The sequence below is a fragment of the Rhinoraja longicauda genome, chromosome 16 (genome assembly GCF_053455715.1).
Source record: "Rhinoraja longicauda isolate Sanriku21f chromosome 16, sRhiLon1.1, whole genome shotgun sequence".
NCBI lineage: Eukaryota > Metazoa > Chordata > Chondrichthyes > Rajiformes > Arhynchobatidae > Rhinoraja > Rhinoraja longicauda.
The window spans coordinates 15,736,639-15,756,513 of NC_135968.1; the positions used below are offsets into that span (position 1 = coordinate 15,736,639).

Below are 19,875 nucleotides of genomic sequence, written 5' to 3' on the forward strand. Positions count from 1 at the left end.
GCAGCCCCGAGTACCCGCAAAGCAATGGACTTGCAGAGCGCGCTGTCCGCAGCGCGAAGGAACTGATGGAACGTTGTCGGCTTGCCAGTTCTGACTTGTACCTTGCCCTCCTCAACCTCCGCAACATCTCCCGGGACCCCGCGCTCGGTTCCCCTGCCCAGCGCCTCATGTCCCACACCACTAGACCCCCCATCCCCGTCTCCCAGCAATCCCTGAAACTAACGGCTCGCAGCCCTGCCGCTGTCAAGGAGCGCATCATCGAAAAGCAAGTCATTCAGAAGCGCTCCTTTGACAAATCATCCCGTCCCCTTCCCCCTCTGTTCGCTGGCCAGGTTGTCCGGATGGAGTCCGCCTCGGGTCACCACCGGCTGGCCGTGGTCGTCGGCAATGCTGACTCTCCACGGTCGTACCTGGTTAATTACGAGGGCACCGTGTACCGTCGTACCCGCCAGCACCTGATGCTGGTCAACGAGCCTGCACCGCCTCCCGCGGTCCCGTATTCACCTCCCGTCCAGTCCCCGGTGCCTGATGTGCCTCCTGCTCCCGTCCATCCTCGCATGCCCCAACCTTCGCCGTCTCGGCTGTCTGTGCCCGGCTCGCCCCAGCCCACTTCCCCTCCTTCGCCTGCGCGTTTGCGGGTATCGCCGCCCCGTTCTCCTCCTTCCCCTGGTTCCCCTGCCTCGGTACCCGCACCCGTCCCTGCTCTTCCTTCGACCGAAGGGGATGGGGGGTTGCGCACCCGCTCTGGGCGACTGGTCAAGCCGCCTGTCCGGTACGGTGGGTACGAGTAGTCTGTGTTGTGCTGCATTCTATCTGCTCCCTGCTTATAGTTTAAGTCTAGCGTATGAGCCGTGGTCGCTCTTGTTTCCAAGAGGAAGGATGTAGATCAGTGCATGTTCCTTTAACATAGTGACCTCACCACTACTAACCACTCCCCATGGTCTCTTGTATAATTGTAGCTTCCCCACCTCCAGCTCGCTCTCTAGTTCCAGTGATGACCACGGACAGCTAGGGCATAATGTGTGTAGTGCAATTAATAAACCTATTCAGTAAAAGACTCTGCGTACGAGGGACATCCTTTTACACATATGAGGAAAGACTGGATAGACTGGGCTTGTACTCGCTGGAATTTAGAAGACTGAGGGGGGATCTTATAGAAACATATAAAATTCTTAAGGGGTTGGAGAGGCTAGATGCGGGAAGATTGTTCCCGATGTTGGGGGAGTCCAGAACCAGGGGTCACAGCTTAAGGATAAGGGGGAAGTCTTTTAGGACCGAGATGAGAAAACATTTCTTCACACAGAGAGTGGTGAGTCTGTGGAATTCTCTGCCACGGAAGGTAGTTGAGGCCAGTTCATTGGCTATATTTAAGAGGGTGTTAGATGTGGCCCTTTTTGCTAAAGGGATCAGGGGGTATGGAGAGAAGGCAGGTACAGGCTACTGAGCTGGATGATCAGCCATGATCATATTGAATTGCGGTGCAGGCTCGAAGGGCCGAATGGCCTACTCCTGCACCTATTTTCTATGTTTCTATGTACCCCCTGCCTGACAGTAAGAAGAGGGCACGGCCCGGATGGAGGGATCCATGATGATAGATGCCGTCTTCTTGAGGCAACACCTGGTGTAGATACTTTGTGCATCATTTGGTTCTCAGTTCCATTGTCTTCCAGGCATGAAATCATCAACATCAATCTGCTGGACAAGCCCGACTGGTTCTTTAAAAAGAACCCCCTGGGCCTGGTGCCAGTGTTGGAGACCACCAGCAACCAGCTCATCTACGAGTCTCTCATCACCTGCGAGTTTCTGGATGAGAGTTATCCCGAGAGACGACTGCTCCTCGCCGACCCTTATGAGAAGGCCAGGCAGAAGATGCTATGGGAGCATTTCAGCAAGGTACTGCACCCGGAGACATATTTATGGGTGGCCGGTGGAGGATGGAATCAGAGGTGGTGGGGGGGGGGGGGGGGGGGGGTCATGGGCATCTGACGCTGAATACAATGTTGCAACAGTCAAGAATTGAAAGAAACTGCATGGAAACAGGCCCTTCAGCCCACCAAGTCCAGGCCGACCAGCGATCACCAGTTCTATGTTATCCCACTTTCTCACACACTTCCTGAAGTGAACCCACTCGTTATGGGGAGAAAGTACAAACTCCACACAGACAGCACCCATAGTCAGGATCGAACTATGCTGTCTCTGGTGCTGTGCGGCAGCAACTCTATCGCTGCGTCACTGTGTCACCCATGTTTACTTTGTCATAGACATAGAACAAACAGTACTGCACAAGAACAGGCCCTTCGGCCCACAATGTTCATGCCAAACATAATGCCATGGCCATCTCTTACCTACCAGCACCTAACCCATATCCCTCCATTCCCTGCAAATCCATCTGCCTATTCAACAGCCTATCAGATGGGTGCCTGGCAGGGCGTTCCAGGCACCCATTGCCTCTGTGTTAAAAAAACTGTTGCCTGCACCACTCCTTTAAACTTTAAAGCTGTGACAATAAAACAAAATAATTATTAACTGAAATACTTAGTAACTATATTACAGTATTGCAAAACTGAAGTCATAGTGCCGCCAAAGGCACAGTTGCTGTGGTCAGTGTTGTCTGTGTTCAAGAGCCTGATGGTTGCTGGGGAGAAGCCGTTCTTGAACCTGGAGGTCACGGTTTTCAGGCCCCATTCTTCCGGTTGGTAGCAGCGAGATGAGAGCGTGGCCAGGGCGATGTGGGTCACCGATGATGCTGGCTGCCTTTTTGAGGCAGTGTCTCCAGTAGATCCCTTCGATGAGATCAGCAGTACCTGTGATGGACCGGGCAGTGTCCACCACTCTCTGTAGTCTCCTTCGTTCCTGGGTGATCGAGTTACCGAACTAGGCCATAATGCAACTAGTCAATACGCTCTATACCGCACATCTGTAGAGGTTCAATATAGTTTATTTTATCATAAACGCCGCTCTCCACCTCTGTCATCAGGCGATAGGTCACATTTATAAGATTAACATGGCCAAGAAATCATCAGAAGACACGTCCAAACTGGAAGAGGAGTTCCAGTCACAGTTCGGGTACTTTGAACAGGTAAAGGGAGAGTCAGTGTACTCTGCGACCAGGATCTGGGGTAAAATGTGTTGGGAGGAGATGAAGGGCTGCGAAATTCTAATGGGATGTCCCCGCCCCAGGACAACGCCACTACAGTCTGTATTCCCTCACACTACAGCAGTCCCTCAGTACCGCCCCTCCCACAGTACAGCACTCCCTCATTACTGCCCCTCCCACAGTGCGGCGCTCCCTCACCACCCCCCGCCCACAGTGCGGCGCTCCCTCACTACCGCCCCTCCCACGGTGCCGCGCTCCCTCAGTACCCCCCGCCCACAGTGCGGCGCTCCCTCACTACCGCCCCTCCCACAGTGCTGCGCTCCCTCACTACTACCCCTCCCACAGTGCGGCACTCCCTCAGTACTGCCCCTCCCACAGTGCGGCGCTCCCTCAGTACCGCCCCTCCCACAGTGCGGCGCTCCCTCAATACCGCCCCTCCGACAGTGCGGCGCTCCCTCAGTACCGCCCCTCCCACAGTGCGGCACTCCCTCAGTACTGCCCCTCCCATAGTGTGGCGCTCCCTCACTACCGCCCCTCCCACAGTGCCGCGCTCCCTCAGTACCCCCCGCCCACATTGCGGCGCTCCCTCACTACTGCCTCTTCACAGTACGGCGCTCCCTCAGTATCCCCCCTCCCACTGCGCGGCGCTCCCCCGGTACCGCGCCTGCTGCTCGTGCACGCACAGTCCCAGGGAGCGCGCCTGCTGCTCGTGCACGCAGTCCCAGGGAGCGCGCCTGTCCGCGCGGCGCTGCGCCTACAGTCGCTGTGCCCCGGCGCGCGCGCGTCCTGAAGTGTCCAAAGCCCGTGCACGCGCCCTCCCCGCCGCGTTAGAGGCTGTACTTCCCGTGAACGCGCAATCCGGGGGGCGCGCCTCTCCGTGACCGGCAACCCGTGCACGCGCGGTCTCGGGTGCGCGCCTGCCCGTGACCGACAGCCAGTGTACGCAGATGATCGTTGTGCAGCGCATGTCCCGGGGGGCGCGCCTCTTCGTGCACGTGCTTTCCGGCGAGGACGCGCCCCTCCGTGCACGTGCAGTCGTGCACGCGTAATTCCGCTGATCTCTATCTGGTTGCAGTATCTGGCCGGGGCGAAGACTCGGTTCTTTGGCGGTGACTCGGTGACCATGACCGACTACATGCTGTGGCCCTGGTTCGAACGGCTGGGCGCCTTGACCAAGTGAGTATCCCCAGGTCATGGACAATGTAAACGCGCACACAGCCCAGGAACTGCAGGTGCTGCAACCCTGAGAAAAACACAGTGCTGGAGGAACTCTGCGGGTCAAGCAGCATCTGTGGAAGGAATGGGCAGACGATTCTTCGAGTCGAAACCTTTCTTCAAACCTCGTTGTCTGTCCATTTCCCTACACAGATGTTACTCCAGCATTTTGTGATTTGACCCATTGTGTCTGAACTGATTAGGAAAGATGTCCCAATCTCATCCTCCCCTCTGGAATAAAAAAAAGTTATGTAAAAACTCAGTCTAAAGAAGTCTCCGGACCAGAAACATCACTGATCTATGTTCTGCAGAGATGCTACCTGACCCACTCAGTTACTCCCAACACTGTATTCTTTTACTGCAAAATCCCATCTGCTTCATCAATGCGTTTCAGGAGAACTGACTGGTCTACCCTTTACCAGTCCTGCCTGTCTTGTATCTACCTGGTCTGGCAATCTGTCTGGTCTGTATCTGCCTGTCTTGTATCTGTCAGTCTGGCCTGTATCTGCCTATCTGCTCTGCCTGTCCTGCGTCTGCCATCCTGTTCTGTATCTGGCCTACCAGCCCTGTACGTGGCCCAGACCCACTGACATGGAAGCTTTAGGTTTAGGTTTGGTCGACTCACTTGCCCTCTGAAATGGAGGAACAAGTGGCTCCCTGCAGGTCAGCAAGGGCCAGGGAATAAACCAGGCCAGTCTGTCACTCCCTAGGAATGTTCACAAGAAATCCTAGCTCAGGGTCTCGCCCCAAATGTTGCTTAAACCATCCCCACCCCCATAGATGCCGCTCGACCCCCTGCGTTCCACCAGCAAGTTGTCTATGGCTCCTACGTCAGTAACTAGTAATGGGTGGCCCATCGGGTGGAGTTTGCATGTGGTCACCATCTCTCACTGACTGTTTTATCCTGGCTGCTAAACAGTTATCTCACCAGCTAGAGAGTACTCCTACCTCATTGGAGACAGACTATCTTTAATTGGACTTTACCTTGCACTAAATATTATACCCTTTACCCGTTTGACTTCAGACTTTACTCTAGACTTTAGAGATACAGTGCAGAAACAGGCTCTCTGGTCCAATGAGTCCTTGCCAACCACCCCGTACACTAGCACTATCCCACACACTAGGGACAATTTATAATTTCCAGCAGCCAATTAACCAACAATCTTGTATATCTTGAATGAGGGGAGGAAAAGAGGACTTGGGGAAAACTCACAGGGTCACAGGGAGAACATACAAACAGCATCCGTAGACAGGATTGAACCTGGGTCTCTGGTGCTGTGACCTACCACTCTGCCACAGTGTATCCTGTATCTGTATACTGTAGACGGCTTGATTGCAATCATGTATAGTATTTTTGCTGATTGAAAAAAAAAAAGAAGCTTTTCACTGTACCTCTGTACACGTGACAATAAAGAACTAAAATAATAAACTAAACAAAATTCTCTCCTCATGTCGGCCAGGTTCCTGGATCTCAGCCCTGCCCTCAGTACCTGGACCCAAGCTATGCTGCAAGATGCTGCTGTCCAGGCCACGATCACTGACATCCAAGCCCACAAACGCTTCTTTGACCTGTACATCCAGCGTAAGGCTGAGGCCTGTGACTGACTGCGGCTGTGGGACCATTCGGACTGCCGGTCAGGCTGGCTGGCTAGGTCCATTCTTTCTGGGGTATATTGATGGGACAGTTCAGGTGTAGGTTTAGGTTTATTATTGTCACAAGGTTTTAGTTTTAGAGAAACAGACCCTTTGGCCTGCCGAGTCCAAGCCAACCATCGATCGCCCCATTCACACAAGTTCTATGTTATCCCACTTTCTCATCCACTCCCAACACACATGGGGCAATTTACAGAGGGCCAATTAATCTACAAACCCACACGTCTTTGTGATGTGGGAGGAAACCAGAGTGCCCAGAGGAGACCCGTGTCACAGAGAGAACATGCAACCTCCACACAGGTAGCACCTGAGGTCAGGATTGAACCAGAGTCTCTGGTACTGTACGTGCTGCACCACCATGCCACCCATTGTTATGTGTGTTAAAACATAATAGTTCCACAAAGTTGAGGAAAGGGCCAGTTAAATTTCAATTCATTACATAGAGGATTACTAGCCAGGAACTAGCCTTTGGTCAATGGTGTCCCTGGTACTCCTCTATGCTCTCTCCCATCTCCCTGTAATAGGAACAATTGAACAGCACACAATACTCCAAACGCAGTCTAACCAAATCTTTATAACACTGCAACATGTCTTCGTGATTCTTGTACTCAACTGATAAAGGAACTGAGATTAAAGAGTTCACTTTCCAATAGGCTCTTAAATTAGCAAATGTATTCTGAAGGGTTTATTTTGGCTGCATGTGTGCACTCGACCTGTGGCCTATATTTACTCAGCGGATCCAGTGGTTAACGTAATCTAAACTCCTTCCTGTTGGAGTTTGAAAATGACCACATTCCTCTGTGCCCCTGGGCTGGGCCAAAGGAGGATGTTTTTTATGCTGCTTTGTGTAACTACACTTCCTTTCTCCACTCGACCAATATTTGAGGTTCATTTCCAAAAGTAGTCAGTGACCGTTTCACTGAACACATACGCTCAGTCCACAGAGGCCTACGTGATCTCCCAGTCGCTAACCATTTCAACTCCCCTTCTCATTCCCACACTGACCTGAAGAAGGGTCTCGGCCCGAAACGTCACCCATTCCTTCTCTCCAGAGATGCTGCCTGTCCCACTGATTTACTCCAGCTTTTTGTATCTACCCACTCTGACCTTACTGTCCTGGATCACCTCCATGCCAGAGTGAGGCCACACACAAATTGGAGGAACAGCACCTCATTTCGCATGCTTAGCTTACAACCCAGCGGTGTGAACATTGAATTTTCTAATTTTAAGTAACTTCTACTAATACTCCTTTTCCCCTCTCCCCCTCCACCCCCTCCACCCTAGTTGTTTCACTAGTTCCACAGTTCACCACATTGTATCCATCTTGGTCGAGGTGTTCAACCCCTCCTCTTAATAGTGGAGTGAAAAAGTCGCCGCTCAGGGTCAGGTTAAGTGTTTGTACAATTAGCAACAAAATATCTGTCAAGACTTGAGAACCCGAGCTACAAGGAGAGGTTGGGCAGGGTAGGACTTTATTCCTTGGAGTGCAGAAGGTCGAGGGATGATCTTATAGAGGTGTATAAAATCATGAGGGGAATAGATGGAATGAATGCATTATTTTTCCCACAGTAGGAGAATCAAGAGCTAGAGAGCATAGATTTACAGTGAGAGGGGAGAGATTTAATAGAAACCTAAGGGGCAACTTTTTCCACACAAAGGGTGAAGGGTATATGGAAAGAGCTGCCAGTAGGTACAATAACAACATTAAAAAGACATTTGGATAGGTACATGGATAGGAAAGGTTTAGAGGGATATGGGCCAAATGCAGGCAAATGGAACTAGCTGAGATGGGGTATCTTGGTTGGCATGGACAAGTTGGGCGGAAGGGGCTGTCTCCATGTTGTGTGACTTTATATAAGGGCTATATATGTGGTCTCAGCAAAGTCATACGAAACAGTTTTATTCTTTGTACTCAAATTTTCTTGCAATAAAACCCAACATTGAACTAACTGGATTGCTTGGTGAACCAGCACGTTGACTTTCAATGACTTGTGTTCTTTTTGAACATCATCTTCCGATCACTCACTAGTTAAAATGTACTAATTTTTGCCGTTGGAAAATCTTACCATCTCCATTGCTGGTCTCTCAATTAGAATTGTACAGTTCAGAAACAGGGCCTCTGGCCCAACTGTTCCACACAGACCACGAAGGCCTATCTGACCAGTCCCACCTCTCTGTGTTTGGCCCATATCCCTCCCAACATTTTGTCCACATCTGTTTGCATTAACCTTATTCTCATTCCACTTATTTTGCACGGTGAGAATTGTATCAGTTCAGTAGTGACATTTATTCTTATTGAATAATAAAATGTGCATTTAATACAAAATATATTCTGTTTAAACATCTGGAATGCCCACAGCTGTAGCCCCCATGAGGTGCTGGCAGGCCTGCACCCTGCCTTGACCAGACTTCCCAAGGCCAGTGGCCAAAGGGGTTCGTCAGTGATGGGCAGTGGGCAATGACTCTCGGTCAGAGTGGACTGTCTGGTCCCAGGCCCCACAGGGAGGAGGTACAGGGATAGTGCTGAGGTAGGAAGCCGGCAACTCGAGAGGATGAATGGCCTACTGCTGCTCCCAGTCCAGACTGCGAGTGGAGGCCCCAACCTACCTGGGCAGCCTAGCTGGTGGCTCAGGGAATCTGGGAGTCATGCGGGCCATACTCGCGAATCAGGGCCGCTGCATTCCTCCGCATCTCTGCCAACGTGTGAAGGGTCTGGCCTAGCAGCTGGCTGCGGGCCGCCAGCCCTGCCATTAGGTTGGGAGGCTGGGCTGAACGCAGGCAGGCCGGGATGCCCAGCTCGGGCAGGGCCGACCTGCTTCCCAGGATGAAGTGATCAAGGCGGCCGTCCTGCAGGGCCCGCTGCAGGAAGGCCAGCAGGTCATGGAGCCGGGCCCTCAGGCAGGAGCGGTGCCAGGCCTCTGAGGGGAGGCGGGCCAGCAGGTGCAGCAGGGCCGTCTTCAGGTGGTAGTGGCACAGGCCGCTGGGCCCGTCCAACCGGCACTGCTTCTGGTGCAGGAAGGCGGAGACCTGCAGGCAGGCCAGGTGGCACGAGCTTGGGGGCAACCGCTTGGCTGCCCAGGTCAGGAAACGCTTCTCGTAGACGGCAGAGCTGAGGGCCCAGGCTGTGTCCTGGTCAGGCCTGGGTAGGCCCCGGCCTGTATCCCATTCGGTCCTGGGTAGGCCTTGGCCTGGGATCAGGTACATGTCGGAGCCGTCGAACTGCACGACCGGGCAGAGGTGGAAGAGCACGGCCTTGCTAGAGCGGAAGCGGATCCGTAGGGATCCCGGGCACTCCAGATCCTGGAAGCACAGTTCAAAGTCGTACTTGTGGGAGATGCGGGCCCAGGCCTTGGTCAGGGTGGCCTGGAACCAGCACATGACCGAGCTCCACGACAGGAAGGGTGCGGTGGGGGCCCACAACAGGTCGGGGCTGCAGACCAACCCTAGCTGGCCGTGCACCAGACACAGCATGTCCCGGGCCTGCTGCGTGTCCCCACACAGACAGGCACCTGGCCCCGGGCCTAGCACTCGGATAGTCCCATAAGCTGGGCACTCGGGCCTGCGGCCAGCCGGAGGCAGGAGGTCGACCTGGAAGTGGTAGGGCTCGGGCGGGCTGAAGGGCACCAGCAGGTCACAAGCCAGCGGCCTGTCTAGCCGCCAGTTCTCGTACAGGCTGCCGACGCCGATGCTCTCCTCCAGCTCCATGTCAAGCTCCCGGTCACACACACTCCGCACGGCCTCCAGCAGGTCATCGGCAAAGCCCTCCACCAGCTCGCGGGTCCGGGACATCTCGTCGGCCGGCAGCCGCACGCTGCGTTCGTAGAAGCAGGCCAGGATCTGGGGGTCGGGCAGTGGGGCCGGCGGGGCCTGTGGGATGCTCCCCACGCCGACTGCCAGCCTTACAGCCCAGGGACAGGCCCACAGGACTAGCAGGAGCAACAGTAGGCCGGCCAGTGGCAGGGCACTCCACCGCCTCCAGTCCCCCCTCTCCTCCTCCTCCTCCTCCTCCTCCTCCTGATCCTTGCCAGAAGCCATCTCCGCCAGCTCCCGCTCCAGCCGCCGCATCTGGGCCTGCAGCCGGGCTGCCCGCTCCTCCATCCGCCCCAAGCCTGGACCCTGCGGCGGAGGCTCGCTCAGCAGGGCACTCGCCAGCAGCCAGGCGGTGACCAACACAGCCGGCATGTCGGCCTAGACCTGGGGAGAGAGAAAGCAAGGTGAGGGCTAGCCCAGACACATGGGCCACAGGTTTGGAGAAGGCAGGGGGACACCCAGGCACACCGGCCAAGGGGCAAGCCTGGGGTAGAGGAGGGCAAGGCCCGGCCCAGGGTCAGGCACGAGCTGAACACTAACTACAGGGGCAGCCGGAATGGACACAGGGCTCGATATGGGCCAAACAGGCCTTGGCATAGAACAGTACAGCACAGGGACAGGCTCTTCAGCCCACAATATCCATGCCTAGCATGATGTCAAGTTAAACTAATCCTCTCAGCCTGCACGTGATCCATATCCCTTCATTCCCTGCATTTCCATGTGGTTAGCTAAAAGCCGCTTAAATGCCACTATCATATCTGACTCTACATCACCCTTGGTAGTGTGTTTCAGGTACCCATCTGATGAGAGATGTAGATGTTAAAAACATCTCCTTTAACTTTCTCCATATCACCTCAAAGCTGGGTCTTTGAAATTTTCCACATTGGTATAACGGTTCTGGCTATCTGTGCCTCTAATGATTTTACTCCTCTATCAGATCTACCTTCAACCACCAGGGGAAAACAATCCAAGTTTCTCCAACGTCTGCTTATAGCCAATACCCTCAAATCCAGGCAATATTCTGGTAAAATGTGTAGGAAGGATTTGCAGATGCTGGTTTACACCGAATATAGACACAAAAAGCTGGAGTAACACAGCGGGTCAGGCAGCATCGCTGGCAAAAAGGAATAGGTGATGTTTCAGGTTGAGACCCTTCTTCAGACCCCGAGGTCTCACCCTGAAATGTTACCCATTCCTTTTCTCCAGAGATGCTGTCTGCCCCCCCAAGTTACTCCATCACTTTGTGTCTAATATTATGGCAAACCTCTTCTGCACTCTTTCCAAATCCTGCACATCCTTCCTGCAATGGGGCAACCAGAACTACTTGCAACAACTCCAAATGCGACCAAACCAAAGTGCTATTAAAACTGCAACATGACTTACTAACTCCTAAATTCAATGCCCCAACTGATGATGGCAAACATACCATGTGCCTTGTTTACCACTCTATCTACTTGTGTTGCCGCTTTCAAGGAGCTATGTGCTTGGGCTCTGAAGATCCCTCTGAACATCAATGCTGTTAAGAGTCTTGCCATTAATTGTATACTTACAATTCACTTACCCCCTTACATTCAGCCTTCCAAAGTGCAACACCCTATACTTGGGGCAAGCTCAGAACAAGTACATCAAGTCATTAGTCAAACGATAGCGAGACAGGATTAGATGTAGGGCCAATCATCGGACATTGGATAACACGATCTCCCTTCTAAAGAGGTGGTGGTATGATGGCGTTGTTAGCATCCCTGATTGGAATGTGTAACACAGCCAAGTTTGCCGAGTGTGACTTGCTGAGTGACAATACGATTGCAGACAGGGTGCAGAGTGATTTCACATGGTTGTACGTGTGAATGGATAAGGATCTAGCAAATGGAGCGTAAAATGGGAAAACATGCCAATTTCTTTTCGTAGAAAAGTGGAATACATTTTAAATGGAATGAAATGCGTGTTGATAACAAAGTGGGGAGAATTTTTTAAGTGGGACAACTCTAATGTAATGGTCAGTGTGGATTTGATGGGCTGAAGGACCTGTTTCCATGTTATGTTTCTTCGTCACCCCTACCCTCTCCACCTTGTCCCCAGAAATGTTAGAGTAGGCAGATATGGATCATATGCAAGCAGAAGAGATTAGTTTAGTTCGGCATATAAATATGATTCTAAAGGCAAGAGACTCTGTGCATTCACCCAATGTATTCCTATCATGATTTTATAGGCCTCTATAAGATCACTCCTCATCCTCCTGCACTCCAAGGAATATTGTCCTATTCTGCTCAACCTCTCCCTATAGCTCAGGCTTTTAAGTCCTGGTAATATCCTCGTTTGGATGACAATGTACTAAATACAGTTAATAAGTTTGGCACTAAAATGGGGAACCATGATAGACAGTGAAGGAGGTTGTCACGAATTAGAGTGGGGCCCTGATCAGCTGGGCAACTGGGCTGAGGAATGACAGATACCATTCAGTTCAGAAAAGGGCAAGGTGTTCTATTTTGGCAAGGACCTGCAGATGCTGGTTTACATATAATGCATGAGAAACTCGGCAGGACAGGCAGCAGCTCTGGAGAGAAGAAATGGGTGATGTTTGGGGTCGAGACACCTTCTTCAGACTCTTTCAAACTGAACAGGGGTCTTGACCTGAAACGTCACCCATTCCTTCGCTCCAGAGATGCTGAGTGTCCAGCTGAGTTACTCCAGCATTTTGTTTCTATTTTCGGATTACAGGTATATAGTTCCATGAAAATGGCATCACATCACATGTAGACAGGTTGGCGAGGTTTAGTCTACATCAGTCAAGGCATTGAGTACAGAAGATACAAAGTGCTGGAGTAGCTCGGTGAGTCAGGCAGCATCTCAGGAGATCACGGATAGATGGTGTTTCAGTTTAGAACCTTCCCCCTGAGCCTGACCCGAAAAGTTGTGTATCCATGTTCTCCTGAGATGCTGCGTAATCCACTGAGCTACTCCAGCACTCTGTGTCTTATTTTATAAACCAGCATCTGCAATTCCTTGCTTCTAGTCGAGTACAAGAGTAGGGACATCATGTTACAGTTTGTCCGCCTGGTGTCAAGATTCGAGGGCCTGGGCTATAGGGAAAGGTTAGGTGGATAGTGAATAAAATCAAGAGAGGAATACTTAGGGTGAATGCACAGTCTTTTTCAAAGGAATGAGAATATAGAACTGTAGAGAATAGGGTTCAGGACAGGCACGAAATATTAATGAGGAGCCCGAGGGGGAACATTTTTCACTTAGAGGGTGCATGATTTGTGGAACGAGCTGCCAGATAAAGGAGTTGAACCAGGTACTATAAGAACATTTAAAAGACAGCGTGCAGCAACAAGGAACTGCAAATGTTGGTTTAAGTAAAAGGGCAAAATATTGCAGAAACTCAAAGGGTCAGGCAGCATCCCTGGAGAAAAGGAACAGGTCATGTTTCAGGGTAGAAGGAACGGGTGATGTTTTGGGTCGAGACTGAAGGAGGGTCTCGACCCAAAACGTCACCAATTCCTTCTTTCCAGAGATGCTGCCTGTCCCGCTGAATTACTCCAGCTTTTTGTGTCTATCTTCTGTTTAAACCAGCATCTGCAGTTCCTTCTTACACAGGTGGTGTTTCAGGTCGGGACCTTTCTTCAGTCTGAAGAAAGATCCCAACCCCAAACGTCACCTATTCATGTTTTCAGAGATGGTGCCTGACCCGCCGAATTACCCCAATCCCTTGTGCACATTTAAAAGACATTTGCACTGTTACATGGAAAGGTTTAGAGGGATATTTGGAAAATTGCAAATATTACTCCGCTGTTCAAGAAGGGAGCGAAGCAAAAGAGTGGAAACTATAGGCCGGTTAGCCTCAATGGTTGGTAAGATTTTGGAGTCCATTATATAGGATGAGGTTTTGTGCGTACTTAGCAGCACACGATAAAACAAGCCGGGCTTTGTAAAGGGAGATCTTCCGTGATGAACCTGTTGGAATTCTTTGAGAAACCAAATAGCAGAATAGACAAAAGAAAGGGCTGAGAAGTGGCAGATGGAATACAGTGTAGCAAAGTGTGGAGTTATGCATTTTGGTAGTAAGAGTAAAGGTGTACACTATTTCCTAAATGGGGAGAGAATTCAGATATTGGAGGTGCAAATGGACTTGGGAGTGCTGATGCATGATCCCCAAACGTTAATTTGCAAATTGAATCGGTAGTAACGAAGTGAATGCAATGCTCGCATTGATTAGTATGGGTGTCAGAAATTATGCGGAGAAGGCAGGAGAATGGAGTTAGGAGGGAGTGATAGATCAGCCTTGATTCAATGGTGGAGTAGAATTGATGGACCGAATGGCCTAATTCTACTATCACTTACGATTTTATGACATGATCTGGCATTTATAGAATATTAGAATACAAAAACACAGATGTAATGCCAAGGTTTTATAAGGCACTGGTCAGACTGCATGTTGAATATTGTGGGCAGTTTTGGGCCTTATATCTGAGGAAGGATGTGCTGGCATTGGAGAGTGTTCAGAGAAGGTTTACGAGAATAATCCTAGGAATAATTGGGTTAACATATGATGAGCGTTTGAAGGCACTGGGCCTGTACTCCAGTTTAGACGGACTGGAGTTTAGAAGGATGAGGTTTAGAAGGATCCCAATTGAAACGTACTGAATTGCTAAAGGCCTCGATTGAGTGAATATGGATTGGATGTTTCCACTAGTGGGAGACTCTAGGACAAGAGGCCTTAGCCTCAGAATAAAAGAACGTACCTTTAGCAAGATGAGGAGGAATTTATTTTGTCAGAAGGTGGTGAATCTGTGGAATTCATTGCCACAGGCGGCTGTGGAGGCCAAGTCAATGGAATGGGGTGATACAGATTGGAGGTTGCAGGCAGATAAGAGGTGGTCTCAGCACAGACACTGTGGACCGAGGGGGCTGGTCCTATACTGTACTGTACTGTTCTAAGTATAGGAAGGAACTTCAGATTCTGGTTTACACCGAAGATAGACACAAAATTTTGGAGGTACTCTGCGGGGCAGGCAGCATCTCTGGAAAGAAGGAAGGGGTGACGTTTCGGGTCTTAAGAAGTTGTCTCGATCCGAAACGTTGCCCATTCCTTCTCTGCAGAGATGCTGCCCGATCCGCTGAGTCAATCCAGCGTTTTGTGTCTATCTTCTGTACTGGTTATTCTATGTCCGAACAGACCACTCCGCCTGTTCGCCCATGGCGAGAGATAACAGAGGGATGGTCACGGGAAACGGGACTGTCCAAGATGTGGCTTCCTCATTCCAAAAAGAGTTTACTCTCAGGAAACGCAGAGGATGAAAACAATAGACCCCCAAACCCAGAAAAGTGTACAGGGAGCCCTTGCATTTATATCGCATCGTGGTCAAACTTCTGCAGAGTTTTGAACTTTCACGTTGACGCAGACCCACGGCGTGCGGACACACTCAGTTACACACACACACACACTACCCCGACCCACAGACGGCCGCCTACCCGTACCTCGATCCCCTCTCTCCAGGTCTCCACCTCCTCTCCTACCGCCTCCTTCACTCCCCCCCTCTTGTCCCCCGTCAACCCGATCAGCGCCCCCTCCCCCCCCCCCCCCCCACCACGCCCGGGGGCCGCGGCGGGAACCTCTCGCCGGCCGCGGGCTGCAGGAGGCGGCCGGACCTGAGGGTCGCTCGGTCACTCACTCACTCAGTCACTCACCGGGTGGAGCTGACGGGTTCCCGCGGCCGCTGGTGGGGACCAGGCGCCACCCCGAGCCGCTCCGCCCCGGGGACTGAGTGATGCCTTCCTCTCTCTCTCTCTTCCTCTCTCTCTCTCTCCCTCTCTCTCTCAGTTCTTTTCTCTTACTCATTTCCTGGCACCCCATATAAGCCGAAGTCGCTCCGGCCAGCGATCCTTAAAGGCCCAGCGGCAGTCAGGAGAGCATCACACCTCCCCCACAGAGAGCTCACGCCTTCCTCGGGGTGAACAGAGCTGTCATACTCGAGCCACAGAGTCACACAGCAGGAAAACAGGCCCATCGGCCCACCTAGTCCATGCCGACCAAGTTGCCATTCTGGGCTAGTCCCATTTGCCTGTTCTTGGTCCACATCCCTCTATACCCTTTCTATCCATATCTGTCTAAATGTCTTTTAAAAGTTATAGAAAGTAGAAACAAAGTGCCGGAGTAACTGGCAGCATTTCTGGAGAGAAGGAATGGGTGACGTTTCGGGGCGTGACCCTTCTTCAGTCTCCCTGAAAGCCCTCAGTTTCTTCCTGGAGAATCTGAAAAAGGGTCTCGACCCGAAACGTCACCCATTCCTCATCTCCAGAGATGCTGCCTGTCCCGCTGAGTTATTCCAGCATTTTTTGTCTATCTTCATAACCAGCATCTGCAGTTCCTTCCTACACATTTTAAAAGTCACAATTGTATCCATATCTACAGAAGAAGGGTCTCGACCCGAAACGTCACCCATTCCTTCTCTCCCGAGATGCTGCCTGACCTGCTTAGTTACTCCAGCATTTTGTGAATAAATCGATTTATACCAGCATCTGCAGTTATTTTCTTATTCTACAGCTTCTTCTGGCAGCTCATTCCAGATACCACCACACACTGATTAAAAAGTTGCACCTGAGGTGCCTCATAAATATCCATTCTCTCATCTTAATCCTGTGCCCTCTGGTCTTTGAATCCTCTACCATGGGAACGAGATTGTGAGCGTTCACTTTTTCATGTGCTCTAACTAACATGGTAAACAGTCCCAGTGTAATCTCTGGACACAAGGAACTGCAGATCCTGGAATCTTATGCTGGAGTAACTCAACGGGCCAGCCTGCATTTCTGGAGACCATGGGTAGGCGACGTTTCGGGTCTGAAGAAGGGTCCCCAACTCAATATGTCGCCTATCGGTGTTCTCCAGATATGCTGCCTGACCTGCTGATTTACTCCAGGACTTTGTTCCCGGGTAATCTCCCTGCTGTCCATTCGGTGCCTCCAGGGGTCAGTGAAGGCCTGAGCCAGCTTTTGAAATTCTCCATTCATGCATCGCCTAAAAGAGTAAACATGCCGGGTGTTGACATGGTGTTCAGGAATGTATGGGACTGGCGGTACGATGAGCGTTGGGGAAGACGTGACTCAATTGTGCTAACTGTATAAATTAGGAATAAAGTCTACTTTTGGGGAAAATAGTTCAGTGCCGCAGTTAATAAAGTTACTTCTTTTGGGCTTTTTAACCCTCTTGACCTCTATAGATTTAAGATGGGGGTGGTGGAGGTTTGATAGGTATGTGAACGGCAACTTTTATACTTACAGAGAGTGTGGTGAGTGTATGGAATGAGCTGCCGGAGGAGGAAGTTGAGGCAGGTACTCTCAACAACAGTTAAGACATTTGGACAGGTAAAGGGGTAGGAAAGGTTTATTATCTGTCACTACACACACCAATGTTCTGGTTGATCTGCACCTCTCCAACCTCCAATTTGTTGAGAGTTGCATTTCCGCAAACGCATCAGCTCACATTTGATCAGACCATTGTACAGCACAGTGGATACACAAGCAAAGGCGGCTGGTGGATGTGTGCTATTGTGCCCCGCACTCACACTGGTGGTCCTTGGGTCATTACAAAGAGCATCCTAAAATGAGCATTTACAGCATTTGTAACATATAAATTCTGTGGGACCCCCAGTGAGGGTCCGAATGTGTGGGACCTGTCCCCCAGTGGGGGTCAGTGTGTGTGGGACCTGTCCCCCAGTGGGGGTCAGTGTGTGTGGGACCTGTCCCCCAGTGGGGGTCAGTGTGTGTGGGACCTGTCCCCCAGTGGGGGTCAGTGTGTGTGGGACCTGTCCCCCACTGGGGGTCAGTGTGTGTGGGACCTGTCCCCCAGTGGGGGTCAGTGCGTGTGGGACCTGTCCCCCATTGGGGGTCAGTGTGTGTGGGACCTGTCCCCCAGTGGGGGTCAGTGTATGTGTGGGAACCGTCCCCCATGAGGATCAGTGCATGTCAGACTTATCCCCCAGTGAAGGTCTGTGTGTGGGGCATGTAATTTGGGTTAACATTGATGAGCGTTTGATGGCACTGGAGTTCAGAAGGATGAGGGGGGGGGGGGGGGGGGGGACATTATTAAAACTTACCGAATAGTGAAAGGTCTGGATAGAGTGGATGTAGAGGGAATGGTTCCACTGGTGGGACAGTCTAGGACCAGAGACCATCGCCCCAGAATAAAAGGACGTACCTTTAGGAAGGAAGTAGGGAGGAATTTCTCGAGTCACATGATAGTGAATCTGTGGAATTGTTTGCCATTGGATATTTTTATGGTAGAGACTTATAGTATCTTGATTAGTAAGGATGTCAATGGTTATGGGGAGAAGGCAGGGGAATGGGATTGAGAGGGAAAGTTAGATCAGCCATGATTGAATGTTGGAGTAGACTTGCTGGGCTGAATGGCATAGTTTTACTCCTACAACTGATGCACTCATGAGCTTATGACGAGCAGTATGCTGTTGCAGCTGGCTGTCTGACGAAGTTTAATTGTACTGATTTACGATGTGATGAAATTGTTAAGGCACTTTGCGGTGACACTTCAAACAGTTTGTTCCCTGAAATGATCTGCTGGTATCTCTCACTTCCCAGCTCAGGTCTGGTGTAATACCACATTGACTCTAGTATCTGTCCCCACAGGCCCGTCAAGAGTGTTCAATTGTATATACCAGCGAGTTGTTCTTGAAACTGGAGGTCAGGATTTTCAGATCTGTGTATCTTCTTCACAATGGTAGCAGGGAGATGAGAGTGTGGGCAGAGTGGTGTGGGTCTTTGATGATGCTGGCTGCCTTTTTGCAGCAGCAGCTCCTGTAGATTCCTTTGATGGCACCTGTGATGCTCCAGGAAGTGTCCACCACTCTCTGTAGTCTCCTTCAGTCCTGGGTGGTTTGAGTTACCGAACCAGGCCTTGATGCAACCAGTCACTTGTAGAAGTCCAATAGAGTATTTGCTGTTGATTGAATTATGTCCCATAGATCGATATGTGCTCACTCCCTGTGGTCTGTGTATTTCCACAGGTATGTGTGCATTCTCTCCCTTTCCTATCCATGTCCCTTTTCAGATGTTTTTTAAATGTTATTATTATACCTGCCTAAACTACCTCCTCTGGCACCTCAGGCTATATACCCACCAGGCTCTGTGTTGAAAAAGGTGCCTCTCAGGTTCCCATTAAAACCGTTCCCCTCTCACCTTAAACCTATGCCCTCTGGTTCTTGATTCCCCTGCTCTGGTTAAAAGACTTTGTACATTCACCCTGTCTATTCCCCTCATAATATTATACACTTCCATTAGATCATCCTTTAGTCACCTACGCATCAAGAAATAAAGTCCAAGCTTGCCCAACCTCTCCCCATAGCTCAGGTCCTCGAGTCCTGGTAACATCGTCGCAAATCTTCTCTGCACCCATTCCAGCTTAATGACATCTGAGATCGGGTCACCCTTCTCTCATTTGGGATATTGTGATCAATTTTGGGCACCATATCTGAGGAAGGGCGTGCTGGCTCTGGAGAGAGTCCAGAGGAGGTTTACAAGAATGATCCCAGGAATGAATAGGTTAACCTAAGATGCGCGTTTGTTGGCCCTGAGCCTGTACATGCTGGAGTTTAGATGAATGAGGGGGGGACCTCATTGAAACATGCAGAATAGTGAAAAGCTTGGATAGAGTGGACGTGGAGAGGATGTTTCCACTAGTGGGAGAGTCTAGTGAGGTCATCGCCTCAGAATTAAAGGACGTTCTTTTAGGAAGGAGATGAGGAGAAATATATTTGACACCATCAAACTTGGAGTTGGAGGGTGGTGAATCTGCGGAATTATTTGCCACAGAAGGCGGTAGAAGCCGTCAGTGGATAATTTTAAGGCAGAGATCGATATATGTTTGATTAGTTCAGGTGTCAGAGATTATGAGGAGAAGGCAGGAGAATGGGGTTGGGAGGGAGAGATAGATCAGCCATGATTGAATGGCGGAATAGACTTGATCCTATCACATGACTTTCTGACCTAATGACCGAGATCCACACCAGCATGTTCTGGGACACACCAGCAGAGTCTGAGAGTTATTCCAGCAGGGACTGAGATCTATTCCAGCAGGGACTCAGACCCAC

General features: G+C 50.8%; 2 protein-coding genes across 3 annotated transcripts in view; one reads left to right on the forward strand and one right to left on the reverse strand.

Annotated features, from left to right (window-relative positions):
• LOC144601263 (glutathione S-transferase omega-1-like) overlaps positions 1-19,875 on the forward strand; it is a 131,536-nt gene that overhangs the window by 8,740 nt on the left and 102,921 nt on the right. Inside the window, exons 3-6 of one of the 2 annotated variants that reach the window (XM_078413283.1) lie at positions 1,671-1,893; positions 2,978-3,079; positions 4,173-4,273; positions 5,773-6,108. In XM_078413283.1, the coding sequence (XP_078269409.1) occupies positions 1,671-1,893; positions 2,978-3,079; positions 4,173-4,273; positions 5,773-5,917 (571 nt within the window). In that variant the 3' untranslated portion in view covers positions 5,918-6,108. Of the gene's footprint in view, positions 1-1,670; positions 1,894-2,977; positions 3,080-4,172; positions 4,274-5,772; positions 6,113-19,875 lie in introns of those variants that run through there. The other variant, XM_078413282.1, reaches the window with a different exon arrangement.
• On the reverse strand, positions 8,252-15,692 carry LOC144600900 (inositol 1,4,5-trisphosphate receptor-interacting protein). The gene is made up of 2 exons (XM_078412789.1): positions 15,464-15,692; positions 8,252-10,159 (listed from the first exon to the last, which is right to left on the reverse strand). Exon 2 carries the CDS (start codon positions 10,145-10,147, stop codon positions 8,594-8,596), a length of 1,554 nt encoding a protein of 517 aa, XP_078268915.1. The 5' UTR covers positions 10,148-10,159; positions 15,464-15,692; the 3' UTR covers positions 8,252-8,593.